Below are 27,976 nucleotides of genomic sequence, written 5' to 3' on the forward strand. Positions count from 1 at the left end.
AAAGGGCTGGCACTGAATTGCAACCTTATGGGTAAATATATCATGGTAGCTACTACAGAAAACCCTCGCTAACACAATCTCGCTTAAGACGACCACTCGGTTAACATGAACAAAATGTTTGTCCTGGCAGGGATGTATTATATCTTATAGAAAGTTTTATCGGTTAACGCGAATTTCGGTTACCACGAATTACGAACTGTTTTTTCAGTCCGTTGCGTCTTTATAACACGAACTTATACCAGAGGCGTCTCGTGAACACATGCGGTTCATGCTGCGCATGCGTCAATTGTGGGAAAAAGGACAGCTTGCTCTGCGACGACATTAATGAGCATTTCTACATTCTAATTTCTTCATAAAGGAGAAGTATTTACTTTTTACTTTTCCATTGATTCATCCATATCTTTTCTATTGCGTTAAATCTAAATGGTAGAAATACGCTACAAACTATAGGGAATAAACATTTAGTTTAAATTTCAAAACCGTAAATCTACACTCTGTCTGGGGAATCTGTGGACCCATGCCGCGCATAATGGTAGAGATAGGGAGAAAGTCAGTGAGCGGAGCAAAGCAGTGCGCGATGTTGCAAACTGCTGGTAGCTGCAGCCGCGTCCCCCCCCCCTCTATGCACTCACTTCCCCTCTCACACGTTCATTTGCAGAACCCTACTTGTTTTCGTTCTTTTACTGCAGAGATTTCCGGAACAGAGTGTAGATGCATGTATTAAATTCAGCCATCAAATAATAACATTAATCCCTAGCACAAATAATAACATTTAGTGTAATTTCACAGTTGACACAGCATTTTTGCATATCTTAAGGTTGTAAACGCTGGCTGAGAATCAGGGAAGGTCTCGCGAACTATACAGCTCGCCACATGTGATGGCCGATGGCCACGCAGGCTGAGAACACTGCAGTAGCGTAAAAATCCGTTATCGCATCTGGCAAGGTGTGTAGTCACATGGCACATACTTGCTAAAAATGTACATGTAGTTTTTCGTTAAACAGAGCTGTCCTGTCATGGCTCTATGAGCGTCCCACAATCGGCAGAAGTGGGGTATGGTTGGTGGACTACAATGTGATCCTCCCAGCTAGATCCGACGGATCCGCTGACCAACGACAGGTGCGGTCCTCCATTCATATTGGGGGTTAGGCGTAGAGCTGACAACTCTGCACTGTAAAAAGACATGTCAAGAAACAGCAATATAAGGCCATGGATGTTCCCAAGGTAAAATATTCCGGAGGTAAAATAGTCCCCCGTTCGGATCTCCGGGTGGGGACTACTTTGGGAGGTCCCTGGACTAAGGATAAGATCTACGTTAGGAATAAGGATATTAAATTAGGCACCTGGAATGTTCTGAGCCTTTACCGGTCTGGGGCATTTCAGTGTACAGTTAATGAGATAGTTAAGTATAAATTAGATGTAGTAGCTGTCCAGGAAGTTAGGTGGCCAGGAGAAGGGAATTGTAAAACTAAAAATTATACTTTTTTCTATGGTGGTACTGAAAATCATAATTTTGGAACAGGCTTTTTCATAAATAATAGAATTATCTCGGCTCTTAAAACATTAGAATTTATTAATGATAGGATATCATATGCAGTTTTACAGGGTAGGTGGTGTAAAATTATTTTAATAAACATACATGCACCAACGGAAGATAAAGATGATAATACTAAAGATGATTTTTATGCAGAGTTAGAACAGATCTTTGATAAATTTTCCCAGTATGATATGAAAATTCTGTTAGGTGACTGTAATGCACAGATTGGCAAAGAAGAGACATTTAAACCCACGATTGGTAAAGAAAGTCTTCATGAATTAAGTAATGATAATGGTATAAGATTGATTAATTTTGCAACATCAAAGAATTTAATTGTGAAAAGTACCACTTTTAAACATAAAGATATCCATAAATATACCTGGTCTTCTCCAGATGGTAAAACTCATAATCAGATAGATCATATAAGAGAAGACATACTAGTATAATTGACGTTCGTACACATAGAGGTGCTGACTGTGCCAGTGACCATTATTTAGTAATTGCTAAATTAAGAGAAAGACTCTCAGTGATAAATCATAAAGAACAAAATCTAAAAGTTCTAAAATTTAATACAGGAAAATTTGCTGATGAAAGAATTAACAAAGATTACCAAATTAAACTGTCAAATATATTTGATGTTTTGCAGGATTTTAATGATGATGAAAATATAAATGAAACAGATGTAAATAAGAATTGGGAGCACATACGTAATGCAATAGAATCAGCAGCTAAAGAAAGTATAGGATACCATAAACCAAGAAAAAGTAAGCCATGGTTTGATATTGAATGTCAGAATCTAATAGAAATAAGGAATCAGGCTAGACTTAGGTGGTTAAATAACTCTCATGATACAAATCTAAGCAATTATAATATAATAAAGCGAGAAGTTAACCGCACGTTTAGAAGTAAAAAAAGAGATTACTTGAAAAGCAAAATTAACGAAATTGAAACAAACAGCAAAAATAAAAATATCAGAGATTTATATAAAGGTGTAAATGAATTTAGAAAGGGGTGGTAACCTAAAGTAAACTTGATAAAAGATAAAGACGGTGATTTTCTAGCTGACCCAAGCGATATTCTAAATAATGAATAAAGTTAATGAATTTCCACTATATTTAATTAACTCAGCTGGTATTAAATTAATGCCAGGTGCTTTGTTATTCTTTAGCCTTTTAATAGCATCTTTAACTTCAGTCAAGTTAGGTTCTGGAACTAAAGGTTCTGCTGTGTGAACTTCATTTACTTCTGATTTATCTCCTACATGGACATTTAAAAGGTCATTAAAGTAGTTCTTTCATCTATTTAGAATATCGCTTGGGTCAGCTAGAAAATCACTGTCTTTATCTTTTATCAAGTTTACTTTAGGTTACCACCCCTTTTTAAATTCATTTACACCTTTATATAAATCTCTGATATTTTTATTTTTGCTGTTTGTTTCAATTTCGTTAATTTTGCATTTCAAGTAATCTCTTTTTTTACTTGTAAACGTGCGGTTAACTTCTCGCTTTATTCTATTATAATTGTTTAGATTTGTATCATCAGAGTTATTTAACCACCTAAGTCTGGCCCGATTTCTTATTTCTATTAGATTATGACATTCATTATCAAAACCATGGCTTACTTTTTCTCGGTTTATGGTATCCTATACTTTCTTTAGCTGCTGATTCTATTGCTAAAGAGATAGGTTTGGAAGTTAACAAAGAGAAAACTAAATATATGCTTACAGGCCGAAACCAAGTGTTAGGTAATAATCAAAATCTAATTATTGATAACAACTCGTTTGAACCAGTTTCCAAATTCAAATACTTAGGAGTAATATTAACAAATGAAAATTATATTAAAGAGGAAATAAAAAGTAGGCTTAATTCAGGAAATGCATGTTACTTCTCTCTTCATAAACTTTTGTCTTCTCGTTTAATATCTAATAAACTAAAAGTTAAAATATACAAAACAGTAATTTTGCTTGTAGTATTATATGGATGTGAAACTTGGTCCCTTACATTGAAAGAGGAACATAAATTGAGAGTATTTGAAAATAAGATCCTTAGGAAAATCTTTGGACCTAACAGGGATCAGGAGACAGGTGAGTGGAGAAGGTTACATAATTTAGAACTACATAATTTGTATTCATGTCCAGATATTATTAGAATAATTAAATCAAGAAGACTTAGGTGGGCAGGCCATGTGGCACGAATGGGAGGGGAAAGAGGGGTTTACAGGCTTTTTGTTGGGAAACCTGGTGGTAAGAGACCTGTAGGAAGGCCAAGACGAAGATGGAGGGACAACGTTGAGATGGACCTAAGGGAAATCGGTAGGGTTGGAAAAGAGTATATAGATCTTGCTCAAGATAGGGAAAGATGGAAGGCCTGTGTTGCTGCAGTCATGAACCTTCAGGTTTAAGAAGGCTAGAGAGTTAGTTAGTTTGCAATACCTAAGAAGCTTGTTAGTATGATAAAAGTATGCACCAGTGAAACAGAAAGTAAAATTTGTGTGGGTATTAATGTGTCTGACAAATTTACAATTCATGATGGGTTAAAACAAGGAGATGCATTATCTCCATTGCTCTTTAATTTTGCCTTAGAATATGCTGTTAGGATGGTAAAAGAAACTAAAGAAGGACTAAAATTAAATGGTGTGACTCAGTTGTTAGCATATGCAGATGATGTAGTTTTACTGGGGGATGATGTGAATACAATTAAGAATAATGCTAAAATATTTTTCAAAACTGCAAAGAGATAACTAAATATATGCTTACAGGCCGAAACCAAGTGTTAGGTAATAATCAAAATCTAATTATTGATAACAATTCGTTTGAACCAGTTTCCAAATTCAAATACTTAGGAGTAATATTAACAAATGAAAATTATTATATTAAAGAGGAAATAAAAAGTAGGCTTAATTCAGGAAATGCATGTTACTTCTCTCTTCATAAACTTTTGTCTTCTCGTTTAATATCTAAGAAACTAAAAGTTAAAATATACAAAAGAGTAATTTTGCCTGTAGTATTATATGGGTGTGAAACTTGGTCCCATACATTGAAACAGGAACACAAATTGAGAGTATTTGAAAATAAGATCCTTAGGAAAATATTTGGACCTAAAAGGGATGAGGAGACAGGTGAGTGGAGAAGGTTACATAATTTAGAACTACATCATTTGTATTCTTGTCCAGATATTATTGGAATGATTAAATCAAGAAGACTTAGGTGGGCAGGCCATGTGGCACGAATGGGAGAGGAAAGAGGAGTTCACAGGATTCTTGTTGGGAAACCTGACATTAAGAGACCTATAGGAAGGCCAAGACGAAGATGGAGGGACAACGTCGAGATGGACCTAAAGGAAATCGGTAGAGATGGAAAAGAGTATATAGATCTTGCTCAGGATAGGGACAGATGGAAGGCCTGTGTTGCTGCAGCCATGAACCTTCGGGTTTAAGAAGGCTAGAGAATTAGTTAGTTAGTTAGGAGAAGTATTTATTTTACACGAGAGCGCTGAACTAAGCTTATATTACATTTCTTGGATCTGAAGTGAAAGAAAGTAATCATTATTTTCCCACAATTGACGCATGCGTCAATTCAGATCCAAGGAATGTAATATAAGCTTAGTTCAGCGCTCTCGTGTAAAATAAATACTTCTCCTAAATGAAGAAATTAGAATGTAGAAATGCTTATGAATGTCGTCGAAGAGCAAGCTGTCCTTTTTCCTACAATTGACGCATGCGCAGCATGCACAGCATGCGGTCACGAGACGCCTCTGAGTAACCAACAGATTCAGATCAACAATGTGTTCAAATGTGTTTTTCTATTCTTTAAAACATAGCCAGTACGAGTAACATCAAGATTAAAACTTGGGTGCAATTGTTCGACAATCGCGATCATCGCGTCAACAATGAGCTTATACGCATTTAACCATCAAATTCAGTTGTGTGTGTCACAAATTGACCGCTAGTTTAAGCTATGAGTACAGTTGGCCGTGAAGTTACCAGGCATTTGTGTTCCCGCCTGCGACAGCGCAATATACAGGAATTTTTCACCAGAAAATGATCTGCGAATACTTTTCTTAAAAGTTAATTACCGTAGTACTGTAGTAGTGCTTTCTATGATGACATACATAATACGTATTGTAAATGGTTAATGTGTAGAAAGAACTGTATTGCAACAATAAAATTTGAGTCCCCGGTTAGCACGAATTTTTTTAACACGAACTCTTGATTTTTCGGTCCCTTGTGATTCGTGTTAACGAGGGTTTACTGTACTAACATAGAATGAAGTACGTATTTGCAAATTTCAGTAATCAAGTTTTCTCCTCGATGTTTTACCAAAGTACAAGTATTGATTTAAAAAAATTATCCTTAACGAAATTTTGTATTTGTTTCCTTTAAACTTGTGTTAGAACAATCAATATTTCACAACAAAGAGTCCGTTTATTTTTAGTGGCAAACTCTGTCGTTTGTTCTTATGCTCTTTGCAGTAACATCGTGGTCAGTGAGCCAACTTTTGCAGGACTTAAACATAAAGTTATTTTGTGTGCTGAGGAATTTGGAATGTATGAATCAATAATTGCAAAAGACTCAGGAAACAAAATTAGTAAAATTTTGTCTTGAAACATCAGTCCAGTATATTCTCTATTCTGTTCTAAGTGTTCAGTATTATTACGGTCGACAATTTAGTGAAGTGTCCGTTCGTCGTTGGAGAGGTGAACGACAGCAATCTGTCGTCATCGGCCTCTGTCTTATACACGTGGGAAGAAGTGGTACAGTCTCCTGTCGTGGAGGTTGTAAAGCCCGCATCACACGGAACTAGATTTCTAGTAGGTATGCCCTAGTTAGCGCTCGACTGGCTACCAATTTGCTAGTTTTCGCTTCACACGATACTTATTAGCGTACGTGTCGATAGACTTTTGTTCCCATACGAGGGAAGTTGTAATGGCGGCCGCGTGAGATGTAAACAATGTATCACTTCACATTTTTAAAAGCCGATAACTATTCAACCGAGAGGAATAATATTTCGTATAAAACGTTATTAGGTACAAAACAATGGCGCTGCTTAAATACATATACTTTACAACGTTTACTGTACACGTATGGAAGAATATTTTAGTTGTTTCAAATGTAAATACCGTGCACTCAGCATAGATGGTGTAACTCAACGCGCATTTTATGCTGTATACGTTATACATTGCTGGAGTAACACTCTGAAACCACAAACAAAAGCGCTCCTTTACAGATTATCTTCAAATGGCGAATCTTTGCTCTGATTGGCTGTTCCACAGAATCCAGTCGAGGAAAGCAAGTAGCAATTAGAACATGTCCTATTCCTCCAAACCAGTCAAGCAGTCAGCCAGGCGGCCATGATTGCTACCTAGAAAGTTAGTTCAGCGCCAACTAGGGCATTCCTACTAGATATCCAGTTCCGTGTGATAGGGGCTTTAGTCTATTCTTCCTTCCCCTTCTGGATGATCTGAGAGTTAATTCTGCAATGGTAGGGGCATAATCAATTACTTTGTAAACTCTCTATTCTTGGCCTTCTTTGCACCAGCTTATGGCGGTTCTGTTTGATTATTTTATTCCCATAATTATCAGTAATGACGTTCGAAAAGCACCTGTCATTCTTCTAATGATGATGTTATTTTTGTAAATAGATTGTACAGTGCGTTCGTTTTGGCTGTGGCCCGAGATAGCGCGTGAACAACTTTGAGCAACTCTTATAACACAGGTTAGTACTCGTTATGCAATATAAATTTAATTGTCTACATGCTAAAGATATGTGTGTAAATAAGCGAGACGTTACGGCACAAAATGCCGGCACCTGAGCCATATCACGCGCTATCTCTCGGCCCAGAGACAAAACGAACGCACTTTATATTTTATAGGTAGTTTACTGAGATTGGTCCGTCGAAGGAAATAATCGCGTTGTAGACTATGAATATGTATGAGTTTAGAAGCGACATAGGGAGTCTGAATGTATTCGATCCTATTGCTACCAATTTACTTTTTACAGACTCAGATTTTGATGTAACGTAATCCATATCATCGTTGCATTTCTCGTAATTTCACATCTAGGTATTTAGCTTCCTTTACTCTTCTAAAATTTTACAATTGAGTTTTATCTGTTGGTGTTTATTAGCATCCAGCTCACCCTTTAGGATTATAAAGTGGGTCTCCTGGGTGGCAATCATCAATTTTGCCGTATCACACAAGTCCTCGAAAGAGTTTATCGCAATACTGGACTTCCTTCTTAACTATGATCTTGAATTACCTTATATTACATTATTATTATTATTACGTCATCTGCATAGTCTATTTGTACTTTTGATCCCGAAATATTTCCAATTTTTTCTAGGGATGGTTCCAAGTTTAGATTACACAATTCTGGACCTAGAATTAATCTCTGTAAACATCCTTGTGTTGTTGATTTTGAGGCCATGAATTTAGAACATCTGATATGCTTTTCTGTCGGTGCAATAGCTTCATAATTCTGTCGATGGTTCCTGGGCGATCTATGTCTCTTTAAGGTCCTGAAAAGATGCCGCTTGGTACAGATAGATCTCAGTTCAAAGCCTCACAACGACGTCAACGTCTCTATCATCTGTGAGGGCCTCTTTTTTTCAGTTGGAAGAGAGACGCAAGGCCATTTGTACCTTACAGCCTTGCGCCGGAGAACCAACTGCAATTGACTTGATATATCGCTTGCAAATACACTCGATATAAATGTCGATTGCATATGTGTATAACAAGATCTCGCTTTCATGTCCACTGCGATCTCTTGTAAAATACACCTTCTTCCTTTTGAGTCTGCAATGCTTACTGACATCTTTAAATCTAGGGTAATAAAAAATGCACAAAGCACTTGAAATACCTATCACTCAAGATAACCTACAAGCTTAAGGAATTACTTTGCAGATTCAAAAGGAAAAACCGTTAGTGGTCTTTACAACCTACTATTTGCATACCTAAGCACACACACACACACTGGCTATCACACGTAGCTACATTTTCCTGAAGTGACATGGAAGATCTCAGGGATTACTGTTATTACTGTAATTGTACCGTGGTAAACTGGCCAAGTTCACCCCAGCATAACAACAGTGGAAGCTGAGCCAGAGTAGGACTTTCCCAATCCAGCAATATTCCAGAGCTGACGAACTCGTACTAGCTCGGAAAACCTCATGTACTATCACACCATAGTATAGGGCCACCAACGCATAGGCAGGCCCGTTGTCCTAGGTGGAACTTCCACGAGGTCTCCTACCAAACGGCAGGGAGAAACCTTATCGGGAGAGGTCCTACAGTTTTTCTTGCCATCCGAATAATAAGAATCCATGAGATGTAGGGTGGAAACGTAACGTGTGAAGTGCTTTTAATTAAAAAAAAAAATACTGCCTTGGTCAGCAGCTATAGTGTGTTTAATATGGAAACAAGGCATAATCGTGTTACAGCAAGAATCCAAGTTACTTCAGGAAAATCCTGTGTGTTATATTTTGTGCTAACAAAATATAACACACAGGATATAACTAGTAGATAACATAGCAGATAGAAAGAATAACTATCATTCATTCTGCAATCTAATGTATCAAGCTGTGATGAGATTCTGTGAGTTCACTAGGCGCCATCTAACTGAAATCTGGTTGGCAGGCTTTGGCACTCTAAGACCTGTTGGCCACAGGGTTTATCTACGCGTATTTTATAGCCAAACGCCTTTGAACATATAGCATTAATAAGGGTCCCGAGTTCGAATGATGGTTTGGGAATAGGTGTTCCTTGTGGTTGTGTCATCATCTTAATCTTCGCGAGTAGCCAAAGTGGCAGAAAAGTGGCCAAATCAATGTAGCATTAAAAACATAAACACGCCGGTTCGGTGACAGAGTGTGTTAAGCAGCCGACTTTCGATCTTGCCACCGAAGTTACTGAGTTCGAATCTCGATCTGGACATGGGTGTCCTTGTAAGTGTTCATTCTTTAATTTAATCACATCATCACTCATCCGCATCGTCGCTACTAGCCAGAAATCACAGAAAAGCGACTGAAAATAATAAAGTTCAAAAACTTACGTACTATCGTGCAGCTGCCAGTATCTCTCCACTTTTGATTGGAAATCCGGCATGAAGAACTTTTACCTTAAGTAAAAGTACAATAGAATTCTTATGCGTGTTGGGCCGTCAGTTTTTGGATATCGTTTCATAGCTACTGTAACGAGCTTCAACAATGAATAATAAGCGTTGCGTGTTAAAACATTGTTGTGCTGTTGTGTATTAGATCACGTTCAAGAAGAAGTTTCGAACATAAAGAAAGTAAATATTGAAACTAAACGTGAAGTTACTAAATCTATGGACTTAGCTAATTTTACTTTATTATTATAGCATTTTAACTTCGTTGCGCATTACCTGTATCAGTGCATTTTGAATTTCAGAACGTGGATAATTGTGAATCTCATTTTATTGTATATGTTTGAATGTTCTTGTGAAAATTGGTCATCTTTCTAAAGACATTTCACCAAATACGTGAAGTTTCCTTAAATTTCTGTCGTTTCTGCTGTGTATAATGTTTCTCGATGTTCTCGAACCGCTTAATTATGAGAAGTCAAGAATTGTGTTCAGGCTTATCAGCCTTGGTAAGAGAACGTTTCATTAATATTGTTTGGTTTCCTGAATATTCTAAAATCAGGCGGCTACCACCCGCTGTATTAAAAATATTAAATAGTTGACGTATTCAATCAAAGTGTATGTAATGTCTCACTAGAATTTATAACCGGTTAAAAACATAATGTTGTAGTCTTATCGCCAACAAAAATTAGCACTTTCCATATATTTTTCTCACTTCTATTTATTACATTAAAAAAAATAAGCCCATGGGACGCGAGATCCCTTCGCCCACCCTTTGCCTATTCTATGCCTTTGCTACGCCTCTGTTGTCATCATAATTCCTCCCACTGTCACGGTAAACTGAATGTCAGATATGAGGAGTAAAAGGAATAAAGAAATAAAAACGCATTCTCTGCAGTGGTCTCAGCTCCGATGGCCTTTTAAGTTTTAACTCATCTTGTAGACTCGTTCTGATCCAAATTTAAACTGTGTCAGATATGAGGAGTAAAAAGAATAAAGAAATAAAAACTCATTCTCTGCAGTGGTCTCAGCTCCAATCGCCCTCCCCGTGGATCAGAATTTAAAAATTAAAATGAATTGTCACTGCCCTCTCCCCCTCCCCAAAATACTTATTATACTTATCAGTATATTAGCAATGCCAATGTGTGAAGTGAATATTACATGTTAACAAAGTTCAACTTCTGTCCAATGTCGAAATTTTTATTCAGTCAAATTTACAGCACAAAAAATGCAAATAAAACGCCCTTCTAAATTTAGGCGTCCTCAAACCCACCTGTGGGCTCTAGCATTTGGATTTGGTTTTGGCGTTTGATGAGAGCTGGGTGTGCTTCTGCTCCGCACCCAACAGACCCAGATAGCGCGGTACCCACCACCACTCTCTTTGCCCACCACTGTGTGTCACCCTCACAAGGAAAGAAATAGGATAAATCACTTGCACTACCACCGCTTTCGTTTCTTCTTCTTGCTCCAAAATGTAAACAGTAAACAGCTGATACTGAGGAGAATGTTTAGAAAAATGATGAGATACAACAGCAATGATATTTTGTGTTAAATACATTTTACTTTCATGCTGCACGCAACGACGAAAGTAGCTCATTAATGTGCTGAGTAGAATGAAAAGTGAACAGAATTTTTGCTTCGTTTGTGCATCTCATGAAAAACTTGTTGATATGTTTAGCTTGCAAGGAATAAAATTTAATGTTTTAGCTAAACTAGAAATATGCCTTCAGAAATTGGTAAGTAGGAAGTGAAAAAGGTAACGGTGCGATCTCGCACAAACGGATTTCTTCATTTTTACAGGAAAAAGTACTTACGGAATTGAGTTTCTATAGATTGTTTAACCCGAGAAAGCCCATGACTTTATTTCTGTGAGTTTTGTCATCATATTGACAGGGTTTATTGGTTTTGCATCAAAATGGAATAAAATGATGAAAAAATAAAGATTTTATTATCCTGCTCGAAAATACAGGGGTGTCACCTGTAGGTGACATTGGGCATTCAAGGTAACAAAATGAACATAACGTGAAACTTATACCATGGAACATCTCTGTTTTATACATTCCCTTTTCATTTTTATGTAACACAGATGATATTAACAATGTCAGAACTTGACATAACGCTTTACACTTTTTCCTGTTTATGTATGTGCATGAAATTCGTACCAACAGTGTATGTGTAATGCTACACCGCACCTCATACATATTATCAGTGCCCTCTTGTGGCAGTGTTCACATGTTCTTTGAGAACACTCTACCTGTACATGTTCGGCAATGTTGATGTCTTGTCTGACTTTATTTGGTACACGCAAGGACACAGAACCAATTTGGGGACTTCTGTAAGGAGAGTTTCCATGTAAACGGCAGTATGATTCCACCAGTGATCGTCGGAAATCACAATATGTCACATTTTTGCCATTCACTTTCTTGAAAATCAGCTATGCATTGTGGCATGCTGCATCTATTCCAAAGGCAAACAAGGAGAACCACCACTTTTTACCCCTGAAACTGACCCTCAAGGAGTGAACGATCGACGCCACCCATGAACATGCCCTCCCGATTCGACTAGCATCAATTGTTGTCTCTTCAATTGTTGTGGTCTCTTGTGAATCATGATAACTTCTTGTGACAACTTCCGCCTCGGCGAGGAGCATTGCTGGAGGAAGGCGATTGACATCTCTGCAATTCTCATCCCCACTGTCTTAATTTGTGAATCCATCATCATCAGGTGGGAAAAGAACCTCATCAATGTCATCATCAATTTCTCCAATAAGTTCTAATGCTTCATCCAAATTCAACCTGAAATGGTAGTTGATTCCAAGTTCAAAAATTTGTATTATTTTTTTATTAGTACTAGAGTACTAGAGTAATACCACAACATTACAGTGTATATCAGAATAAGATACTATAGCATTGTTTTGCCCCCAAGATTTATCATTATTATTGATGAGGAAAGCATTTTATTTGTGTTTGTTTTTCAAGTCTCAATGTTTTTATTCTTGTTTTTACAATAATTATAAATCATTACTCACTGGAAGACTAAAATTATTAAAATTACATTTTATTATTATTATTATTACATCATTGTTACAAAATTATATTGTAATTATATTATTACTACAATTATAATTATTAAAATTAACGCTAAAATGCAATTATGTCCTAGTCCTTTATCCATTTATGACTTTCAAAGCCCAATGTCACCTACAGGTGACACTACAAATTTATTCAACAATTACACCAACTTATTGTTCAGGGAGAAAATTTATATTTACCAGACATAAACCTTAAACCTTTAACAGTAAGTAAAAGTAATAAACTTCTATCATCTTACCATTTTGATGTTTTTGAATGTCCTTCTCCAGGAGCAGGTGATATGTCGTCCTTCCTAAGGGCAGGAATCTTTACTTCAATAGTTCCAGAAAGTTCCACAAGATGTCCCTCAGTTCAAAAGTGCAACAATTCAGTTGAGAAAAAGTGAATGAACAGTTTGACATAGAAAAAATATATGCCCGGCCACAGCATACAATAAAAAAAAATATTAAAAAGGTGTCACCTACAGGTGACATTGGGCTTTCTCGGGTTAAAGGTCGTGGATGTTTTATATTGTATTCCCAATACGGTATCAGTTCGTTATATCGGAGACACTTTAAAATCGGATATTTTGTGTTTCATATGGTTTGTACTTACCAATTGTGTATTGCGGAACATATTTGAAGGTGCCATTAAGGTTTTCACACGATTAGAAACATTTTTTACACTAAAATAAGCTATTTCTCGAAGTGTTACGGAACGCAAGTCATGGTGTGAGCCCCACAAACCATTCACGGATAGCCCCAAAAACCATTCACGCATAGGCCCAAAAACCATTTGGGATCGCATAGCCATCCACGAATAGCCCCAAAAACCATTCACAGAAGGTTAGGTTCAGTTAGGTTAGGCAAACATAGTTAAAAAACGGCATGGTTACGTTTTCGCTTAAATTCAAGCAACGGGAATTAATTTCCCGCTGAAATAGATTGAAAGATGAAAGAAAATGCCTCGAAGAACTTCGACAATGCTACAGAAACTGATTTCCGTAAGTAGTTTCTCCTGTAAATTTGAAGAAAAGTGTCTCTGATATAGCGAACTGTTGCCCCAGATACAAACAAGGTTCCTTGAATAACCTATTTATTAAGGAAGTGCGTACAACAACACAGCTTACTGTGGGTGGCCATCTTGTGCACACTGCACTGTTTACCAGCCACTTGTATACATATGTTACAATATGTTACAGAGGATGTATTTTTTTCCATCGTGCAATATATTTGACCGGAAATTCATGTATCTTTCAAGGAACAAAATTTTAACTATGCTTGCCGAACCTAACCTAACCTTGCTGGAAATGGTTCATGGGGCTACGTAAATGGTTTTTGGGGCTATCCGTCAATGGTTTGTGGAGCTATTCATGGTATTTTTCATGATCCACCACCCTACTCATATTGTGTGTTACGCAAGCAAAAAAACTATGAACAATAATTACTCTTAATGTGAAAAATTGAAGTTACTTTCGTGAAAAAAGCAAAATGTTACCTTAAAGAATCTTTCGCAATGCATAATCGGTAAGTACGAATGTTAAAAATTACGAAATATACGAGTGAAAAGTGTTTGTGCAAGATCGCACCAGTACCGTGAAAAATAATGTACATTCCGATAATTTTCCTATATTGCTAAAGAAACTTGAGGGCCGGTTACCCAGTGTACTCATCGTAAAATTATGCTAATTTTATTTTAATCTACAGATACTACAAAATTTAGTTATAAATTCACAATGTGGATTCTACAAATAATAGGTTTTCATTATCCTGAAGTGTTACCATCATAAGTGAAATTACGAAGTACTTTCACAGTCTCCCCCTGTAGAATACAGTTGCATTCACATAAAGGTAAAAATATAATGTGGAAATAATAATAATAGCATCAACCCAACACCCCTAACCAAACAATAATAATAATAGCATCAACCCAACACCCCTAACCAAACAGAACAAGCCTAACAATAGAAACAAAAAAGTTACTATCACATCAAACTCAATATGAATGATCTAATACAAGCATCGGCCAAGTTGAGATTGTTTGTTTAATTTCTGACAGCCCAAATGTCGATTGTTTAATTACGAATTAATCACATTCGCTACGAGACTCGGCGGCAAGCGGCCCAGCATCAGAGCTTGTCTTTCCCGGCAAACAGGGTCCGCGACAGTCTGTAGGGTCGGCTATTAAAATTACAGTTTTCATATTGTGTACTAACCTTGACTGCAGAAGGTGTTGAAAATTATGTCCCTCTGCTGTAACACATTCCTGGCATCTCCGAAGGAGATATAACTAACCATTGTTATAACTGTATCTTTAGTCAAAATGAAAATAAATGTCTGATGAAAGGAGCGTGTGTTCTCCTGAAACGTCACAAAGAAAAAACTGTTTTCTTATGCTTGTAATAACCGTAAACTACAGGAAAATAATCTCCGAAGGAAATTGGCATTTACACGTGCAAGTTCGTCTACTGTAATTCTCCCGATTTCTCATACAATACTCTCTTTTAACTCACGGATGGTGTGTGGATTGTCTTAATATACTTCATTTTTTTAGATTTCCCCATAAATAAAAATCGCAGGCTGACAAATCAGAGGACCTAGAGGGGTTTTGAAACATCCGTTTCTTGTGAGAGGTGGCGGATAGATTTCTGAGGAGACTGTTCTAACCTTTGTCCTATCTCATCGAGTTTTTCCTCAGTAAGTACACATGGGTTTTTCTTTCCACTTTTATTCAGAACTGACCGTGTTACTCTAAACTTTTTTACGAGGTTTAATATAGTGGTCCTATGTGGAACGGGAACACCAGGAAATTTTGTTGCAAAACGTCGTCCACAATTCCTCTTTCCGAAGTAACACTCGACAAGATAAATCCTTTGCTGTAATGTAAACTTTTGTGGTGCCATATTAAGCCACAATCTTCAACACAACTTCCGAGGGAGGATTATACTGGCGTCAGTCTGCAACGTCAACAGAAAGGGAAAGAGAGCGAAGGCAGGGAGAGCGAAAAAAACAGACTGTAGCATCTGACTGTCGCGGACCCCATTCACCGGGAAAGACAAGTGTTGACGCCGGACCGCTTGCCGCTGAGTCTCATAGCAAATGTCGGGGAACGCTCTATACTTACTGGAAAATTGTTTTTACTCAATTGATTAGTATCTAAGCATGCAATGATAGCATTTTTTTTAAAAAAATAACTTGCCACACAATCCACCAATGGATGATATTCAACTTGACGTCATCATGCAGTTCAATTTCATTATCTTTACCAATTGAACACCTCCAGTCTTGAGTTATTTCTCTCTCTCAGTCCACATCTTGTCAAATAAGGACGGACTGTAGCATATTTGCCACTGTATTCATGTCAGTTTTCATCCCTTCTAGTGGAATGTTGTCAACACCTGCTGCTTTCCCATTGTGCATCTTCTTTAGTGTGTGTTTAATTTCTCCTACAGTTGGAGCATTAGTCCTATTTTTTACACTGGGCTCAACTTCATCATCTTCGTCCTCATGCCCGCTCTTGCCAATATTTCAGTTGAAATATTGTTTGTGAGGATGGTACCATCTTTGCATAATACTGGTCAGTTTCTATGCATATAATAACTTGACAATACTTTTATGGTGTACAGTTCTTTAAAATTTTCCTTGTTAAGCTGCTTCCTCAGGTTGTCTAACCAGTTTCCAAGTTCTTACTAACACTATTCTTCATTTTTTTGCCCTTCTCTCCATACTTTACTTGTAATCCTGTGTTCCTTGCCTTGTCCTACTTGTGCTCATTGCCTCCTTAATCTCTTTCATCACACTGAGTTAGCCGGCCCCCATGGTGGAGTGGTTAGCACATCGCGTTATGATGCCAGGCATCCCGGGTTCAAATCCTGACCTGGGCATGGATGTTTGTGAGTGTCCATTCATAAATTTCATCATATCATCATTCATCCCCATCTCTACAAATTAGCCAAAAGTTGCACAGAAAGCAAAGTAAAATAAAGCAAATCAATCAGTCAATCACACTGAGTAAATTTCCTGAACTTTCTATTTTGTTTCAGAAACAAAAGGATCTGAGTACAAATTTTATGTGTGCAAGATGTGTGGCAAAACTGGAAATTTTTACGGAATTTGTAGATACTTGTTTAGCATCTGATGCTGCACTTCCCGAATGCGGAGAAGATTACTTAGCTGCACAGGGCGTAGAGGTTTGTCAATTATTTATAATTGTGTGCATGAATATATAGCTTTAGAACTCAGAAAACACTGTGGAATGCACTAGATTTGTTTCTCCAACAAGGTGTGAAGCCAAGATTTGAATCTCATTCAAGGTTCCCCCAACCCATTGAACTCCAAGTACAGTTCTGGACATTAAGAAAGAAACTCAATCTTTATCTTCCTACCAATCTTGTCCAAAGGAGCCATGGCGATATTGTAGGTAGGGTGTCTGACTGCTACGTGGGAGAGGCCTGGGTTCGATTCCCTGGGTGGCTGATCTAAGTTTGGAATTTTTCCAGCCTTCTCCGTGCATAGAGCAGATCTGAGGTCACCCAACCTCAAATAAATGAGACCCTGTAGATAAAGGCAGCTGGAGCATGATGCTGATCACATCAACTTGGCCAAGATTGATTGAGTTGGCGTTTTAAGTCCACTTTATGCACAGTAATGCTAATCGGGACTGGACCTACAGTTTAAAGTGGGATCTGAACCATTTATGGGCCTCCACCGAGACCCCTTGATTACAAGGCGGCGACGCTACCACTGTGCCATCGAGGAGGCCATTGGAGTCAATGTGTGAGGAGCCCACAGCCTCTGAATGTGCCTTTATAAAATGGTACATTGTGCACAGGGAACTTTTACTAATCTTGTCTAATCTCAATGTTACATGGCTCCACCACTCAAGACACTAATATTGCATATTCTTGCATGGAGGGTGGCATATTTTTTGTTATTTTGCACAGATTTTCTCAACTGTTTTCTGTAGTGATTTTTTTTCACTGAGGTAAATGTATGTAATTTAGAAAATTAATGCTTCAGACTTCATCCTGGATGGGAAATGGCCACATTATTTAATATTTTTACAAAACTTCACACTTACAAGAATGTAATTCTTAAGGAAAAAATGAACAAAGCTTAGCAACAACTCAATATAATTTTAGATTTCCAAATATTCATTTTTTTCAAATCCAAGTACAGATATTCTTTCGTATTTCTAAAAAATAAAAATACAAAATTATTTATTAGTTACGTAAAATGAGTATCTATTTTGTAGACTGATAACGTTTCGGAAACCACTGGTCCCTTCTTCAGGTCCTATATCTCAGCTATCCAAGTACAGATAACAATGTAAATTCACTATACTGCAAAAAATAGCAAAAAAATCTTGACCTACCTGTTGATTTCTTGACTGGTAGACACCCTGACTGACCTGACGTCATAAGCAAGCAATGTGGTCTGACAGTGGTGCAGACAATTTATGTAAGGTCAACCCATGAAGCTGAGCACAAGCAAGCTCTTTTGCATCACTACAAGTGCAAGATCTTCGACCATCCCCATATAGTTTGACATCACACATAGCGACTTTTATCTCTTCCTTCAGCTCAATTGGTTTCTGGGAAGACAGCATTTTGACACCAATACTGCGGTACAGAACAAAGTGGTGGATTTGTCAAAAAAGTAGGTTATGAGTCTCTGTAACTAATGCAATAAATGTCAATTACTACTTGCTTTATTTTATGACTAATCGGAAACTTTCTGAATGCACCTCATAATGTAATGAAAAGTTAGTTCTAGTGTATGTTTATAATATGGTTATTGTTGTGTTTTTAACTGAACAGAGATGTGCAAGCAGCAGTTGCAGTGATGAGACTGCGGTCACTATTAGTGTAGGTAGTGATTCAGGAAGGAAGAAGCCCAATAAAGCAGTATCTGCGAGCAGATCACGTCACAGAAGTTCAAGAGGAAGTTCTGAAAGTGTTGACTCTAAGTGCAATATCCTTTCGTACAAAAACATTTGCAGAAAGTTTGGTGACAAGAATCAATCAAATAAGCATATCATGTAAGTATTTTTACTTTTCTGGAATGTGTCAAGATAAAGTATATGTGTTAGATAGATATACAGAATGTTGTCGTACAATGCTGACAAACTTTCACAGCATATAGAGAGCATCAAGACACAGGGTAATTCCATGTCAAAGTAACCAAGGGAAAATAAATTTTGGAATTTGATGTCATGGATTTGACTAAATTTTGGTATACACGTTTCTTATCATCTGAAATATAGAAAATATTTTTATTTTATTTTTCATGTTCCCGGTTTTTGAGTTTTTGAATTTTGAGAATTGACAAAATTGCCCAAAAACCGCTCACTGCTGAAACTTTAAATACAATCTGTCTTCTCGCGGAATGCAGCTGCACAGGCGAAAGTGAATTAGTGTGGGTCTTTTAACTTTTCAAGTCGAAATGTTCTTTTAAGATTGACTTTGTAACTTATGTGGTTTTACAAAGGAATGGTAGTGGGGATGGAAGTTTTAACAGGTTTGGGCAGGTTTTTAGAATTCCTTTTCTACCATAGACATTCCTATATCCTTTTTCCTTGTTTTTAATTCAAACATGGCTATGAAGCGATCTTGCTAGTCAAGAAAGAACCTGATGAAGGGAGCAGTTGATTCCTAAAACGTTTTAAATATTTTTTGAGAATGCTTATTATTCTGTAATTGTGAGTAATTAGCACACCACAAGATATGAGGAACAAAGAACAGCACAAAGCTGCCCTTAATGTCTTGTACCTTCAAGTGTGCCAACTGATCCAGTAAACATTTATTTTCTCTTTCATGTGTGCCATCAAAGTCTTCTTGAGTTAATTCTATTACTGTCAGGAGATGAATATAAACTATGCATGTCTGTATTATGTAATCATCTCCACTCGCCTGTTAGTTTATCTCTTTTAATTAAAAATAAAAGTTAAGTCTATTTTAATTAAGGGACAACATCTCTCTTCTATGTAATAACCTGTGGCGCAATGGCCCGTGAGTGCCAGGGCTTATCTACTGACTGCCAACCTCACTCATAAAACCACAGGTGGCTACTCACCGGGAATTCCTTGAATTTTGGGAATTATACTTGAATTATTGGCTCCGGGAATTATGCGTGAATTCTACGTGAATTTTTCTCTGTAGACGTGAAAAATGGCAACTTTTATTAATCCCAATACCATTGAACTTATACATATTTATTAATGCCCTGAGGCAAGGTTTTCACAGTTTAGTTTTAATTGTTATCGAGGAAGGAAAAGAAAAGAGAGCTGGCTGTAAAATTTGCAACAACCCAAGTTACGTCGTAGCAAAATATTTATTGTTTATTTGTTTCCTTTTTGTACATGTTCGTTTGAATCAATGTTATTCTGTAAGTTTTCACATGTATAGGTGGGTCTGTATGATCATAGAAAATATCTAGCGTCATCACGCATTTAGGTATGATGATTTTCTGTGCGGAATTGGTAACGATGGGAAAAGTTAGAGATATGTTTCTTGTGGTTGGGTCAAGGATTATATATATATATAAGGATAACCCAGCCCCATAAGCCATGGCGAACTCGGAGATTACTAAGAGGATACCGAAGTTGCCATACTACATTTCTGTTGGAGACTGAAGTTGGTAGCACCATCTAACCGCTTGGATGAAAACTAACAGCTTTAAACTGATGGACAATTAATGGGATCTGCCCTGTCAAGCTTGCCATTAGTCCCTGATCAGAGGCTGACTCATAAAACAATCGTATAAATTCAAGGGATGTACATTATAAACTATATTTGTATTACATTTATGTAGTACTGCATTATGTCGTACATATTCGAGCACTTGAAACTTTTAATGAAGCTGTTGTAAAGATTTTAGACTTTCATGGAAGATTGTGATGCATTTCACTATTCTCAAAGTTGGTTATTGACTAACCTGTGGTAATGCACCATGGATCAAGGACTGAGTTTTTGTTATAAGTACATTTCGTTTTAGTGTGGCAATATTTTACTTTCTGAACCAATATTTAGGTTCATTGTGAAGAATTTTAAAGCTTCTATGATTTCCCTTATGCTATGCCTGGAATCTTAAGGAATTCAGTGGTGATTGTTTTTGTGATTAAGCCTGGGCCTGTGAAAGATGTGTTTTATATCTTAAGTCAAGCATAGTATAGAATAGGCTAGGAATTGGGTATTAGTGTTTAACGTAGATATCTCATTACAAAACTTTTACATCCATCGTTTACCTTGATTAAATACCATCCTCTAAGAAGTCTCAAAGCACACATGTTGAGTTTGATCGCTCTAAGCAAAGGTAGAAACTCTACATATTTTATGTATGTGTGTAATTTAAATTCGTGTAGAATTAAATTTAAGTTTAGTTGGAAAAGAAATCTTTGTTGTATCCTACAAATGAGTTTTGGCTGCATACGTGAATAGTTGTTATTTTAAAGGAAAACCTAGACATATTTACAACATTTTGGAATAGTAAATGATTTTTAATTAATGCCAGTAAGAAAAGACAATGTGCAAGGTCAACGTTGACGAATCAAATAAAAAATGTATATACCTAATCAACGTTACAAATTCTTAGTTTGACATTATGTGGCTAATTCTTCCTCCATATTTGCATCCGATGAATTTTCAGTGTAACTCCACAGTACAATATTTCTTGTGTGGCAAATGTGCTGTGTTACGGGTAGTTTGTTATTTTAGTGCAAGGGGGATTATTGTTCATCTCATTGGATATCACGTGGATTGCAATCATTAAACTCCAAGGTAAATAATAGAAAAATCCTGAAATCAATTACAATAATGAACCATCAAGTAAGATTTTTAGTGTAAGAATTAAAATCTTGTTTCTTGTCTTGAATTTTACGAAAACCAGAAAATAACCCAATATCATATATGTTTAGTAAATGTATAAGAAATTAGAATATTTTCTAGAATCCACAATTTTAATTATTCCTTTTTTTAAATTTATTACATTATTTATTTGCTTTCCAAGTATCGAGCTCAAACATCGATAGTTCCTCACTGTTCGAGTACGTTGTCTTCCCCGCCAGATGGCTCTGCTTGTACTGGGTATGAATAGTCTGTAGTTTATAAGGCCTTAGAATAGTGTTCGCACAAGTCAATGGAGAATATGCTCAGTGTCCCATCCTGTAATAGATAATCCTTGGTTAGGTTATGAAAGAAAAATGAAAGATGACATTAAAGTAAGTCTAAGTTTGTGATTTTTCAAGGCTTTATGTGAGTAATCTTGTGACTATTTACGGTTTCTAATCTTATGACAATAGCAGAGCTGGAATTTAATTGAAAGATTTGATTCTGTATGGCTTGTGTAAGTATTTCAGTGGAAGTGTGTTTTAAACGTGTAGAGTCACGTGTGTTAACTAGTTTCTAGTTAAATCAGTTACTGTTAATAAAACGTTAATATTGTGATATTAAGACTGTTACTTAAACCCAGCAAGACCCTGGGTGTAAAAGAGTTTTTATACTCCTAGCCAGGGACGAAGTAGCAAATTAAACAGAATTCTGTGAATCCGTTTGCTTTGTTAGTGTCCTTTGCAGAACAATCTAGGACAGACAGAAGATTATTGCAAGATATCTTGAAGTTGATTACGTAAATTAGAGTGTGAAATTCTTTTACAATCAACAATTTTGTGTACATAAATATATCCCGTAACATTTGTGACTTGTATTTGTAGATGTATTTCGAGTCTGAGTATGTGACATCTCACATGTAAACTCCGCACCTAAATGAAATATATATACACCATTTAATTGAATTGAATTAGAATTTTTGGATAAATTGGAATCACACAGACTCTTTATACTGTTAATATATATAAATGAAATATATATACACCATTTAATTGAATTGAATTAGAATTTTTGGATAAATTTTGGAAAAATTCTAATTCAATTCAATTAAATGGCGTATATATATTTCATTTAGGTGCAGAGTTTACATTTGACATGTCACATACTCAGACTCGAAATACATCTTCAAATACAAGTCACAAATGTTACGGGATATATTTATGTACAAAAAATTGTTGATTGTAAAAGAATTTCACACTCTAATTTACCTAATCAACTTCAAGATATCTTGCAATAATCTTCCATCTGTCCTAGATTGTTCTGCAAAGGACACTAACAAAGCAAACGGATTCACAGAATTCGGTTTAATTTGCTACTTCGTCCCTGGCTAGGAGTATAAAAACTCTGGGTTTAAGTAACAGTCTTAATATCACAATATTAACGTTTTATTAACACTAACTGATTTAACTAGAAACTAGTTAAGACACGTGACTCTACATGTTTAAAACACACTTCCACTGAAATACTTACACAAGCCTTACAGAATCAAATCTTTCAATTAAATTCCAGCTCTGCTATTGTATATTGCTAATATATATATATTGTTGTATGTATTGTGTATGTCTATGTGTGGGTGGTGAGAGCCGGTAATACTTAACGTTGAAACAGAGAAAACATCTGCTTGCACCCTTGAATTTTTGGAAAGTTTGCCTTGAAAACCAGGAATTATACTTGAATTTTTCAAGGTCGTAGAGTAGTCACCCTAAACCAGGTACGGGGTGACACATGGTCAGCACGACTAACCCCCCAGTCCTTGTAGGTTTCTGTGACCAGGTTACGCTACTCATTCGTAGCTCCCCAATTTCCTCGCAATGGTGTCTGGCCACCAGTCCCATACACAGGTCGAAATCTCAAGAGAAAAGTTATTACGCTTCCCTCAGGAGACTCGAATCTGCGTCCGTCGCGTAGTTGGAGCCCAAAGCATGATGCCTTAGACCTCATGGCCATGGTGTGGGACCTCTTCCGTATAATGCTACAGGCAAATTACTGTTTGCTGTATTTTAAATGAGAGGAAAATAACTTATGAATAGAAAAGTAACTCTATTTTAATTTCCTCTTGATCATATTTTTTTATTTCTTAATATTACTCCTAAATACTTGAGTTTGGAACTGATTGAAATTATAATGAGGCAATGCAAAATGATAGTTGGTAATTTATTTCTGTTACATTCATTCACCACATGAAAGTGGATTGTTACTAATATCGATTATGGGATTGGATGCTAAATTATTAGTTTATCTTCTATATTGTCCTGTTTTTTGGGTTTTTGAATAATGAGGAAAAATAAATTATGTGCGTGATTATTATGGTACGATAATTACATGTGTGTTTGTATCCCAACTTCAAATATGGTTTCCCTTTCAGTATGGAACGTTTTCTTCGGAATGAGCATTCAAGTATAAAAACTGAAACATTTAAGAAAGTGAAAAATACGAAGAATCTTTCACAGAAAAGGTGCATGGAATTGCCTTCAAGAGACAACTCAGTGTCTGAGAAGAAACAAAGAACTTGTACACTTGCATATAGAGAGAAACACAGTTTGTTGAAAACAAAGAAGGTTATAACTGTTACAGATAGTGACACTTCTAGTAGTGAATCATGTAGTCAAGTAGAAAGTGATTCCGCGAACAAATCTGAAGACAAAGACCTTCCTATTTCCAGAGATCGCAGATGCGATCTGTGTGGCAAGTTTCTCTCAAGACAGGAGTACAGGAAGCACATGAAAGTTCATGAAGAACTTAAGGCTTATTACAGGTATAAACTGTGTACATAATGGTAACACTGTTAAGCCATGTTTCCATGTTAATAAAACATTAAAATACTGACCAAGGCAACATCGAACAGGGTCTTCTTCAAATGAATATTCACAAAAGATTGATCTTCAGACGAATATTTACAAAAGATCAATCTTTTGTGAATATTCGTCTTAAGAAGACTCTGTTAGAGGGTGAACACATTATGTTTTTAGTGTATGTATTTTTTATACTATAAATTTTGCCATGGTCAGTATTTTAATGTTTTGTGTATGGATCATTACATGCCAAATCAACTGAGGTCTGAACCTTGACATCTCAGAAATTGATAATTTTTGGTACAGTGGTAGTACCAGTAAAGTTGACGAAAACCTCAAAATGTCATCAAATTTTGGGATTTTTGCTTTTTGAAAGTCAATAACTCAAAAAGTAAGAGCCGAAAAATCTGAAATTTGGCAGTTTTTGTCCTCTTGATAGGTGCAATGTATAATCAAAAAAACCAAAAAATCTGAACCCTTAAAGTTAAAAAATAATTATTATCGGTTGATTTGGCATGGAATTAGCCGTATATAAGTGCAAAATATAGCATTTGAAGTTTGTTCAGTGTTAACATCCATAAATGAAATGTGATACATTTTCCCAGACTTCGAAATTCATTAAATATTCTAAAATTTCATCTTAATAACAAATCTAACAATTTGGTGAAATTAAGTTAACTAAGGCTCGTTTAATAATTGGCCCTTTTTGATTGTGCCATGATGAGTTGACCAATGAGGTGGTAAAACTCCTATGCATATCTAGTCACGTAAAGTACATTGAAAGAAACAGTTATTTGAAGACAAAAATTATAGTCTTCAAATGTTGTCATGATCCCTGGTTCTTCCACCAACTATAAATTGCAAATATACCTAAAATCACCTAAGCACTCTGGATCTTGCATTATCTCTATGCTGTTCAGGCTTTCAACAATCGCCTAACCATGACATCAGCAGACTCACACAGAACCTCCAGAACAATGACATCAACATCTTTGTGATACGACAAAAGCATCGTGCTCTGTGGTCCCAAAGCTTGTGAAAGGTCCAATGGTAAGAAGCCTTTCTGAGCTCTACAATAAAAAATACAAACCGGGTTTCAGTTAGTCTTGTAGCTTTCGTGGTGACGAATGATGAATCAATTCTCTCGGGGTATTGAGTAGATGAGTTCTGGAAAAATCTCCAAGCTTTCTACAGCTAACATCACTCATCTTCAGGGTAGAAGTGATAGAAATGTATTACTTCTACTTTGAAGATGAGACTGACGTTAGAAAGTTTAGATATCTGTACAGAACGCGCCTAGTTAATAGCCCAAGAGAATCTATTCGTCAAAGAGTTCCCATTTGACCCTGGTTAAGGGGTTTTCCGAATACAACATTGTAAATCAATATGATGCAAGAAAGTGAATGTAATCACTTAAGAGTTCCTTGTTATCACATTCAGTGGTTTATACTGTATCTGAATACGGACCAAATTTATGGGAAATTATTTTCATAAAGCACATTTGCTAACCTGTATTTAACTTCCACTAATTCCTTTTGCACACATATACACTCAGTTTTTTTTTTTTCATGAACTGATTCTTGTCATTCTGTTTTATGAATGATTCTATTTGCTTCAGAATGTCAGCTCAACAATAGATTTCTCCTGGTTTATGCGACAGTTTCCTTTGAAAAATCTTGGCACTTGTCCATTTTATCAGTGCTGGTCCCCATGGCGGAGTGCTTAGCACACCGTGCTACGATGCCAAGGGTCCCGGGTTCGAATCCTGGCCTGAGCATGGATGCCCATTCATCAATTTCATCATATCATTACTCATCTCCATCTTTGCAAATTAACCAAAAGTTGCACGAAAAGCTAAGTAAAATAAAGCAAATCAATCAATCTATTTTATCAGTCATGTTAACAAAACAGAGTTAAAAGACATACCTGCGGTGAACAACTAACAGATCATGATCATGCAGTTGTGGAAATGCTTGAATATACCAAGCATAATGTTAACAGCAGATCTAAATTGTGAACTATTTGAATTTCCTGCAGCCTGGACTGCACTCCACCCAAGGTCAGATCTGATGCACAGAAGCTTCTGATCTGCTCCAATAGATGACCCAACATGTGTTACTTCCCTGCACACTACCAAATGTCTCCCTTCCTCCAGATTTTAACACTCTTCTTTTAATTTTTCTCAGATGAACATTCTCATTTCTAGGATTGAAATATCTGATTTTATCTGCTTGTGGATTGCCAGAGGTACGTCTTTCATTCTGTTTTATTAAGGTTTGTTTCTTTTCCAACCTCCAATATGATGCTGGTTCTTTACTCTCTCCTGCTAACTGGTATTATAATTGTCACAAGTTCTCTGTATTTTTGTACATTTGTATATTTTGCAATAATTTAATGTACAGCCAGTGTTCAGTAATTATGCTTTTTCGTGTATGGAAAAAAATATTGCCGTTACAAATAATGCTTATAAATCAACATTGCTGATAACCAAAGCTATCAAAATATTGGAAGAATTGGCAAAAACTATTAACACTATCTGGCTGGAATAGTTAAAATGTTCACTTCAGTTTGAAACCCAATTTGCTTTATTCACTCCAATTTTGCTTCTGATTTAGCAGATGTAGAATTTATATAATGGATTAATGATGTTATAAGTTATCATCTTAAAAACAACCAGGAGCTATTATTGTAATTTATTGTACAGTTTCAAGTGCTTTTCTTTTTAACAATGGACAAAATATTGTGATAAATTTTGCAACAATAGTGTTATGAAATGTAGTTAATGAAACTTGTAATATAAGTTTGTGTTTAATGTGTACTCAAGTATATAAACCAATGAATAGTCTTTTTTATTGTGATAATGTTCAACTTTTGCATTTTATATATTTTATGCATGTGCTAGTTTACCACATAGTAATTTTTGTTATCACACTGGTTAGCACAGAAAAATGAATTATCCTTCCCTGCACAAGTTGAAGGTGTAGAAGAGTAATTTACTCTGATAAGCTTTCTTTTCATTTTTCTGCATAATTTTTTTCTCGCGATAGATTTCGCCACCCGTCTGGTGGCAAAAAAAGATGTATGCGGAAAAATGAAAAGTAAGCTTATCTGAGTAAATTACCTATCTCCGCGTAACCGCCAAACAGATATATTTAGAAACAAGGTGTTGAAGAGGTCACAACCTGTTTTTGAGTGGCTGTAATTTTATTAAGAATGTATAGATTTATCAAAAGCAAGAAATGTTCTGTTCCCATTCCCTAAAAATCCTTTTGACACACTAATATTTCACACATGTGCCTGTGCTGCCAGTCAGGCATTGTAAGCATTGTGAAGAAATTCCTTAAGCACACTTCGTAACACATGGTTGATATGTTCCTCTAATTATTTCAGAGTGTGTGGGTTTGTTAGGCAGCCTTCCTTCATGGCCCAATACCAAAAGTTGTCATTTATTGTTGCAAGAACATATCGCATTTTACTTCATTAAATTTCCACTGTAATTTCAGATGTACTATATTTTATAATTAGGAGAAGAGAGACGCGGTAGTAGATAAATAAGGAAAAACTAGTACTCACTTTATCTGAAACTGTTTTTCT

General features: G+C 36.2%; 1 protein-coding gene across 1 annotated transcript; it reads left to right on the forward strand.

Moving 5' to 3' along the window:
• The first annotated feature begins 11,091 nt into the window (after positions 1-11,091).
• Positions 11,092-24,440, forward strand: LOC146004702 (uncharacterized). Its single transcript, XM_083143654.1, has 4 exons — positions 11,092-11,371; positions 16,749-16,895; positions 18,525-18,745; positions 23,956-24,440. Exons 1-4 carry the CDS (start codon positions 11,249-11,251, stop codon positions 24,362-24,364), a joined length of 900 nt encoding a protein of 299 aa, XP_082999780.1. The 5' UTR covers positions 11,092-11,248; the 3' UTR covers positions 24,365-24,440.
• The last annotated feature ends 3,536 nt before the right edge of the window (positions 24,441-27,976 follow it).

The sequence above is a fragment of the Lepisma saccharinum genome, chromosome 22, assembly GCF_977018435.1.
Source record: "Lepisma saccharinum chromosome 22, izLepSacc3.1, whole genome shotgun sequence".
NCBI lineage: Eukaryota > Metazoa > Arthropoda > Insecta > Zygentoma > Lepismatidae > Lepisma > Lepisma saccharinum.